The following is a 9,385-nucleotide window of genomic DNA, read 5'->3' as shown; positions in this document are numbered from 1 at the left end:
AAAAAGGAATGATTTTCAAAGCCCACTTCAACAAATAGTTACAGAACAGATTTCAGAGTTTGTCGCAATTTCAGATTTTTCCTTCTAGCTGCTCCAAAACACTGGAGGCTAAAAGAAATATCAATATAGTGATACAGCGGTCGTATTCATTCGTTAAATCCTATTTTCTCTGTTATACCTTCTCCTTCTAATTTGGTCCTGTTCCCAATCTATAAGGATCTTTAGGCAATGCCTGTTCTGATTTTTTCCGATCTTAGACAGGCTGGTCCCTCTGGGTTTCAGAATTTAACTGGCCTAGGAAGTCAATGGAAATACAGGTTCCTGGAAAGCAAGCTTAATGCATGAAATTCTTATAAGAGTCTCTGAGTGAGCCCTTTTAAGAGTTAAGAGGAATGATGTTTGGTTGGGGATTAGCAAACCATGGCAATTAGCACTGTCTAACTGAAGCTTGCCTCAGAGTGGCTGCCAGAATAGCCTCTTTTTTTTGATGGCTCTTGGACACTGATGCCTTATTTGATTATACTTCTTTCCCCCAGTTTGGTCAGGAAGGCATTATCAATACCACAGTACCAGGACCAGACTCAGCTCTGGGAGTCACTCCCCACGTTGTCAGGGAGATTTTCACCCCTGAATGCCATGTCACGTGTAAGGGCAGGGTAATGACTTCCTTGCAGAGTTTTGCTTAGAGAGAGAGGTCACATCTGAGCAACAGAAGAGGTTTCCTGGAAGCAACTCTTAGCTTCATTATAGGTAGTCTTAGCTTCTGCACTACAGAAATAAGTTTCATAAGGGCAAGTCTCAAAATCAAGCGTTTGGCCTATTTTCTTGGGAGTTCCCAATGGTTGAAAGAGTACCTGGGGTTTTCCAAATGAGAAAGCTTAATAGTTCCATTTCTTTTTTCCTTCAGACCCTCAAGGGTCTCTACCCATACTTTTTAATTATCGGCCCAACATAGTCTGAGATGTATCCGTTTCTACATTAAGCTATAAAGATTTACCAGGCCTCACTCCCATTCTGAGTTCATGTGTTTGGGTTGTTGAAATGAGCTATCCAGACGGGTTGATTTAGATTATTTGTTTCATAAAATTTAGGTTCTAGATACAATAAACCTGTCTGCCTTTGGTCTCATGTGGTTGGTTGTTTTGCTGTTTGTTTGGTTGGTTTGGGTTGGCTTTGGTGGGAGGCAGGTAGTATTATGCTAGGAATGAAAACCCCAAATGCCCAAGATTCTTCTAAAAATTGCCACCCCTGAGCACTTCTGCTGTGGGTGGTTTGAATTACCCAGATCCCTGGCAGGCAGAGCCTTTCCCAATCTCCCCAGGAGAAAAATAAACAAAACATAATTATAGCTCCAATTTTTATATCTGTTTAAAAGAAAACTGAGAAGAATGAGGAAGGATATAAATCATGGCCCATAATCCCTGTACCCAGGTACGCTTGGTCACTTTGAGAAAAAAATAATAAAGCAAAAGTGAGGTACTTGCACATGCTAAGAAAATGCAAGTTATGGGAAAGCAGAAAATGAAAAACTAGTCTTCCTGCCCCAGCTCCAAGCCTCCAATCTCTTTCTCTAAAGTAACCACAAATAGCTTTTATACTTTTCCAGAAAAAAAAATGTTTATATTTGTATATCTGTGAAATTTACCGCACAGAGATTTTTCACATCATTCTAGATTACTTTAATCTCACCCTTATGACTTCCTGATACCTCCTTGTTTGATTTTACTGTTAGAATTTTAGCCCCAGGGGGCAGAGTTATTTGTTGGTTTTGTGCACTATTGAATTCACATCATCTAGAACAGTGCTTGGAGGTGCTCCATAAATATTTATTGGATGATGGAATCAATGGGTAAGCCATCTCTCCAGGTTGCTGAGCACGCATGTAGCAAGTTCAGGAAGCTGTGTTATTTTTCAGCCCTGAACACAATAACCACTGGTCTGGGACCACGAGACCCTTGGCAGCCTCCTCCCTGCCAGCCAGAGTGCTGAACGTATTTATTCTTCCCCCAAACCAGGTGAAAAGTGTTACCACCATCCCCACATTACAAAAAAGGAACCTGAAGCAAAGGGAGGTTAAGCGAACTTGCTCACACCCTGGGAAGTGGCTGAACCAGGACTCAAACCCCGGCTTGTTTCCTACTGTATCTACTCTGTGCCTCCAAACCTCAGTGCACAAGACCAAGGAATCTGCTACCTTCATCAGAAAAAGCAGTGGTATGGAGTCTGTGAGAGCTGGAGCTGTGGAGGGCGGGAGGAAGTGCTCTTGATAGGAACTGTAATTGTAGGGGAATAGGGGGCCATTGCCAGAAACGGAGGAGGGAGCGGGGAGCCCAGCGGCAGGGAGCAGGGAAGAAAGACCCCAACCTCTCTCTCTCCTCCCACCCTCTGGCCTCCTGCCCCACCTCCAATTGGCCGATCCTAACAGGAAGCCAAAGGGCAAAGGAGACTGAGTCCAGGAGGGCAGCCAGCCCGGCACCGAGCACGACAGGGAAGGGAGAGCGTCACCCTCGGTAACACTGACAATCACAGACTCTTTACACTTATCTGTGTGCGCTGCCTTCAGAATCCCTCTCCTTCAGCAAGGGCTGCTGGCCTGAGACCCCAGGAGGTTGTTTCCCTGAACTTATCCAGATGCCTTTCCTTCTTGGGTTGAGCCAGCCCCTGTCCCCAAGCCCAACCCCTTTGCCGGCCCTCTGTGTGGTGGGACGCAGGGCCTCTGGAGCCAGGCTTCAAATTTGGGCTCCATCACTCTGTCGTTGTGTGAACTTGGTCAAGTCCCTTTACCTCTTTGATTCATGGTTTTCTCATCTACAAAACGGCACTCATAATAAGATTTACCTCAGGGGGAGGGAGGTGGAGAGCAACCAATGAGATCACGGAAGTTAAGTGTTGGCTCAGGGCCTGGAGCATCGGAGGTGCTCAATCAATGCAACTATGGTTGGTTGGTTCTGTGGATTCTGAGCCTGGTTCAAATCTTGGCTCTATTTACAAACTGTGTAGCTCCGTGCCTCAGTCTCCTAATATGGAGAATGGGGTTATTTGTATCTACCTCAGAGTGTGCTTTGAGGATTAAATGAATTATTCATGGAAAGTGCTTAGAATAGTGCCCAGTACATAATAAGTATTCAGTGAGCATGAGTAGTATTTTAGTTATTATAAAGCAGAAACCTTCTTATTATCCTCTGCTCTAAGCCTGTCCCTCAGAGCAGACCTTCAGAGTGCTGCCCACCACTGGCTTCTTAGGGAATTTGTGGTCAGTCATGAACCAGACAACATACTCTGTGACTCCAATGCCATCCAGGGCCTCTCCAGGCTCAGAGATACTTAGTCCTGTGTCAGGAGCTTAGATTCCGGTCAGAGCAATCTGGGTATTTCTCACGTGACCTGTTTGCTGTGTGGCCTTAGGCAAATCACTTAACCTCTCTGAGCTTCACTTTCCTAACCACAAAATGAGATGATGCCTATGATAATAATACACATTCATAATCTCTACTCCTCTGAAATCCCCAAATTTCTGAAAACTCAAAAACTTTGGAGGCAAGACCTAGGCAGACATGAAGCTATACCATTTTTATTTCACTTAGTATGAATACCCTATATTTCCCTACAGAAATATTAATGTGCTTCACTATGGGGGCATCCCAGATACCCCCTGGGAGTGGGTGGGTGGTTATACAATATAGGGCAAAGTCACTGTATCCTTTTCTAAAGTCCAAAAATGTCTGAATTCTGAACTGCATCTGGCCTGAGGGTTTTGGATAAGGGGTTGTGGATTTGCAGTGCCACTCCTCTTAGTGTCAGGAGGGTGTAGGGAGCCAAAGAAAATGAGGGGTTGTGCACAGTGCCTGGAACACAGGACAACTGCCATTGCTTCTATTCCAGATACACTGTTTCATCTTTTCCATCAGCCACTGGAAAATGCCCTGAGATCCCAAGAAGCCCACAGGATAGAGGAAAGCTGTGTGTTTTGTGTCTTCTTCAGCCACTGAGATCTAGCAACACGTTTTTAAAAATAATGTTGCCCCCTTCGGTTGGACATTGCTACCTATCATGATTTGCCAACCCCCAACCAGTACCGTTCCAGACAATCCTAAAGAACATCTAGGGCAATATATAAGATTCCACAAGGGCTCCATGCACTAGAGTAACTTTCCAGGAACCTACAACCTCCAGATGGGTCCCCAGACTAGATAAGTCCTGAAACCTAGCCCAGCCTCTCCAGAACATCAGTTCCATAGGAGATGGAACATAGTTCCATCTCCTTACTTCCATATTGTTGACAGCCCCTTCCAACATGAAAAAATTAGAATGGCCATAGCCCACACACCCCTATAGAGAGGGATAGAAAGAGCAAAGGTGATGGTAGAATTATACAGAGAAGATAGGTTTTAACAAATATGATTGCTGAATCATTAAATTGATATCTCTTTTAGTCTCCAGTATCTTAAGAGCAGCTAGAAGTAAAAACCTAAAATTGTGGAATTGTAAATCATGCCAAACTCTGACATATGTTCTACAACTAAATGTGGTGCTGTGCTTTGAAATTTATTGCTTTTTTGTATATATGTTATTTTTCACAAAACAGAAAATAAAAGCCGATTGTGATGATAAAAAATATTTAAGCCTTCTAGCCTCCTATATTCTGGAGCAGCTAGAAGGAAAAACTTGAGAGGATTGTATGGTAGCCCATGACAAACTCTGGGATCTGTCCTCTAACTACCTGTTGAAGAATGCTTTGAAAACGATTGCTTTTTCAGTTCTTTGTTTTGTATATATGTTATATTTTACAATTAAAAAGTTAAAAATAATAATAATGTAGCCCTGGAAAACTTCAGGCATCCCAAGGAAGGGGTTGCAAAATGACTACAGCAGCCAGATCATTTGTCCAAATGAAATCTTCTAAGGACCCCCAAACACATCAAAGAATAGACTTATTTCATCAGCACACATTTATTGTATAAGTTCACATTTGCACATCACCGTATCAATCACAAAGGACAATGAAGGGCTATAACTGAACCCACTTTTGGAATCAGGATTTTGCAAAGGCCACCTGCAGCCTTCCATTGGCCAGCATGTCCAATTTACTTATGAATTTTTGTTTGGGATCTGCTGTGCCTACAATGTCTTGACAAAACAGATAAGTAGGTTCAAATGCTAACAGTCTGACATAACATCTTGCATTACAACCCAAGAAAATTCCTCAACTGGTCCAGGACAACTTTAGAGAGAAGCAGTACGAAATTTTGGTTTCATCGACCACATTAAACAACTGCTCATGCCGTGTATCACAAATATAAATATTGTGTGGGAAAGACCCAACACTCATAATAAGCATAAATACAGTCTTGACACTGCAATATGATGATGCAAAATGTCACACCATCCCTTGTTACTACACAACTATTATGCTTTGATGGGAATAGAGCATGCAACAAACAAATCTGCTTGAGGTTTGTGTGGCATTTATTCAAGCACATACTCTGTGATAGAACAATGAATGCAGTAGTACAGTGTGTATGCCCGTGTTGAAATTTACAAGGAATAATGTGATCAGTATAGAGCTACAAACTTCTTAATCATGGGTGCACTTCCAAGAAGTTCAAATATATGCACTGAGATGGCAGGAGAAGTTTTATTCTGACCATTGCATAAAAGAAAAGGATGTTGAAACTGATGCTAGAGACCCAGCTTGGGAGATGGACAGAAATTGGAGTCTTCTTTTAGGGAGACAGCTGGCAATTCACTTGTCAATGGAAGTGAATTCTACAATTCCTTCTGTGTGTTTTTTTTTTTTTGACACTTGCTGGGAACTCAAGGACCTAAAAGGGGTTTCTGACTTCCTCAGAGTGGGCCCCTTACCCATATACCCTGGCTGCGAGGATGGGATTATAAAGAAGGAAACTGCACTTTTTTATTCTAATGGGATAGAATGGAGCAGCCTCCCGGAAATAAGAAAGAGGCTCGAATGTTGGAAGTCACAAATGAGACTGATGTCCACCTCAATAAACTACCGGAGGTCTCCAGTGTCCCAGTTTGATGGGTAAGAAAACTCTCTCTGTATGTGTTTGTGTATGTGAATTATATTGTGTGTGTGAATTACATCTCGAAAAGATATTCAGCTTAAACCTTTGCAAATCCTCAACTAAGGGAAGTTACATTGTTAATCAAGTACTCTTAGAGGTGATTTCTTAATTCTTTACCTCCTTAATTCTTTACAGCAAGTCTTGCCTTTTACTCTTTAGGGAGTGGAGTACCCGCTCTCCTCCCATCCCAAGTCAGAGCTTCTGGGATTTAATTGGGGGAGGACCCCCACCCTCACCCCAGACGCTGACAGGGTAATGTGGGATCAGGGCAGAAGGGTCCAACGCCTGGCCATCCCCTTAAGGGCGACTCGGCGTGTAGAGAACAGTGACAGCGTTTTTACAGAGTCACACAGGAGCAGGGAGTTCCTTAGAAGGGAAAAACAGGCAGCTCACATGTCCCCCATGGTTTTTGCTTGGTCTGTGCATGACGGAATGTCCAATCCGGACGCGTGCCAGCGGCACGGTCAAGGTACATGTTTTTGAAAGACAGAAAATGGCTCTAACCTCTGCCATGATGTGGTTTCCAGCAGGGTCCCAAACTAGAGTGCCACACCCACCCACACACCCAGCAAAAGGGGGCTCTCTTCAAGATCGGGCCGCCGGCGATCGCAGCCTTTCTCCCCAGCAGGGCTCTCCTTGGCACAGTCTTGTTTTTTTCCCTCATCTCCCGCAAGAGACCTTCTGCAAAACCTTGGAATCCCCGACCCTGTTTCTTCTCCATGTCACGCCCACACTTGCGCAGGCGCGGGGGGCCAGCCAGCCGTCCCCATGGCAACAGTCGGACGCGCTGCCTGACTCCTGCTCCGACTGCGACTGCGCAGCTGACCCCGGGGTCTAGCGGTGGTTTGAAGTTGTCGGTGGGTCTTCGAGACGCTCCTTCGTGCACAGGTGCACTCAGGTGTTACCCCACGATCTCAGATGTTACCCACAACTACTCAACTATTACCCACTCGAACTCATATATTGCTCGCACTCGTACTCAGATGCGATTCACACACTCAAATGGTACCCACGCTCACTCATATATTCAAGTAACTCTAGTGGTTACCGACACTACTCAAATATTTAAGTAAGTACCATGAGAGCAAGGATTTTGGTCTGTGTTGTTCCCTTCTGTATCCTCAGGGTCTAAAACAGCGCCTGGCACACCGTAGGTGCTCAGGAAATATTTGTTAAATGAATGAATGATCCATACTCAAGCAGATGTTATGCTCACTCGGCTTTCACCCACATCTACTCAAACGGCACCCACACTTGCTCAGGTGTACCCAAGAAACTCAGATGTCACCCACTAATAGGTGTGCTATGGGGCAGGAATTTTTGTTGGGTTTGATCCTTTTGGTATCCCCAGCTCCTGGAGGAGAACCTGGGACTGGTGGGCAACAACATCTGTGGAATGAATGAATGAATGAATGAGTGAATGAACGGCTCACACTCGACCACTTGTTAACCACACCCACTCAGCTATAACCCGCTCTCACTCGCACGCCTCCCTGACGTCACCTCAGGGCTTCTTGTCAGATGCATGGTGCCGGCGGCGGTTTTTCTTGGGCCTCCGTTTTCCCCTCTTGCCATCGCCGGCCTTGCTTTCCTTCTCGGTGGAGTCCAGAGGCGACGGCCCGTCCAGCCTGGCGGTGGCTCCAGCCCCCGGTTTCTCCCCCGGCCCTGGCGCACAGCACTTTCTCGCGGGCAGCGCACTGGGGCCAGTCGCTGAGGGGCACAGTTCCTGCCTCAGGACCCGGGCCACGTCCTCCACGGTCCTGCCCTCGCTCTGCAGGAAGAGGTTCAGCTTGGTCAGGAACTCCACGTCCTGCTTCCTGGGCATGTACACCACTCTCCACACCCCGCCCTTGCCCTGGATCTCCCTGGGGACCACCGAATAATTGATGTCCTCCGCCAGCCGGATGATGGCTGCCTTGGATCTGTCTTCTTCCAGAAAGGCTTTCCCAGCCACCTCGAACTTGCCCAGCGGTTTGAGGGGGACCCGAATGGTCTCTTCAAATTCCTCGTGGTTGCAGTCCTCGGGGATGCCCAGGATCATCAGGGACTTGTAACTGTCCACCTCCAGGGCCTTGCACCCGTGCTCCAACAGCGCAATGTCCTTTACGCCAAACAGCATCTTGCCCAACTCCCTGAGGCAGCAGTATGCCCGCTGGTGCACACCTGAGCTGCCTCGGGAATCCACAAAATTCTCCAGGATGCCCCGATTCCTTCCCTAAGGCTACGTGAGAGTGAGGCCTCTCCGGCCCGGGGCGACAAGCAGGCCCAATCTGTCCAGCTCAGTCACTGATGCCCACCCCTGGCCGCGGCCCAAAGGGCTGCCCGATGTCCAGCCTTCCGCGGTCCCCCTCTGAGCGGTTTCCTGGGAACTCCTGCGCCGTCGCGGACCGGCGAAGCCGAGGTGCTGTCTGCCGGGTGACGCGTGGCTCCCGAGGCGGCTAAGGATGATGCCACCCGCCGCTTGGCGGTGACCCCGCAGGGCCTGGCAGTGTCAGCAGATCGGGGGCTGCTGCCCGAGGAGGGTGTCGAGGGTGCGGGGGGTGCTGGCAGGCAGGGTCGGCTTGTCAGTCCGCGGTAGCCCCTGACTGCCCGCGGGCCGGCGGAGGCGAGGACGAGCGACCGCAGCTAGGGCTCCCGCAGTGACGTCACCGCCGTGCCGTGCACTGCGACCGCGCGGTCTCCATGGCAACCGCGCGAGCAGCGCCTCCGCCATTGGCTGGCCCGGGCGCCTGGAAATCGGCGTAGCAGGGGGTCTTTTGGAGGTGAGGAGTCAGCCACCCGCCATCAGACGTATCCGCCTTTCTTCTTGAAGAAAATGGCTTCATTCCTGGGTGGGGTGGGGGAGTATAGGGGGTAGAGAAGATGATAGATGAACTGGAGCATCCTTTGGAGTCAGAAATTAAGGAAGAATCTAAAGAATGTCCGTAACAGAGCGAAGGACACAGGAGCAGAATGATGGGCTCCCACTGGCCAGATCTGGGACCAATTGAGTCCCGACGTTAAAACTGAGAGTTACAGATAAGATAATAGTCCAGTAACTCCTGGAACATTATAAGAATTCATGAGTCCACACAGCTGTAAATAAATGAATAAATTGGAAAGCGTTTGGAGGAATGTGGATTTCAACGTTATCTCAAAGTGTCTGCCCATAGAATACAAAAGTATCTTTATAGTGGAACGTCACTATTTAGGACACATCACGCTACAATACTCACGGTTTCCAGACTGACAATTTATTCTCAAATAGTTCAGGGGAAATAAAAATATTCTTTGTACCATACTTAACTTTTCTGTAAATT

The 9,385-nt window shown here is 47.1% G+C and overlaps 1 protein-coding gene across 1 annotated transcript; it reads right to left on the bottom strand.

Annotated features, from left to right (window-relative positions):
• Window positions 1–4,943: 4,943 nt before the first annotated feature.
• Window positions 4,944–8,718, bottom strand: PNMA8C (PNMA family member 8C). The gene has a single exon (XM_077133593.1). The coding sequence runs from the start codon at window positions 8,203–8,205 to the stop codon at window positions 7,591–7,593; it is 615 nt and encodes a 204-aa protein (XP_076989708.1). The 5' UTR covers window positions 8,206–8,718; the 3' UTR covers window positions 4,944–7,590.
• Between the last annotated feature and the right edge of the window lie 667 nt (window positions 8,719–9,385).

The sequence above is a fragment of the Tamandua tetradactyla genome, chromosome 16, assembly GCF_023851605.1.
Source record: "Tamandua tetradactyla isolate mTamTet1 chromosome 16, mTamTet1.pri, whole genome shotgun sequence".
Taxonomy (NCBI): Eukaryota; Metazoa; Chordata; class Mammalia; order Pilosa; family Myrmecophagidae; genus Tamandua; species Tamandua tetradactyla.
This window is presented reverse-complemented; position numbering and strand designations above follow the sequence as displayed.

Excerpts from the sequence above, each read along its gene's own strand:
- PNMA8C (XM_077133593.1), bottom strand. The coding sequence starts at position 8,205 with ATGCTGTTTGGCGTAAAGGACATTGCGCTGTTGGAGCACGGGTGCAAG.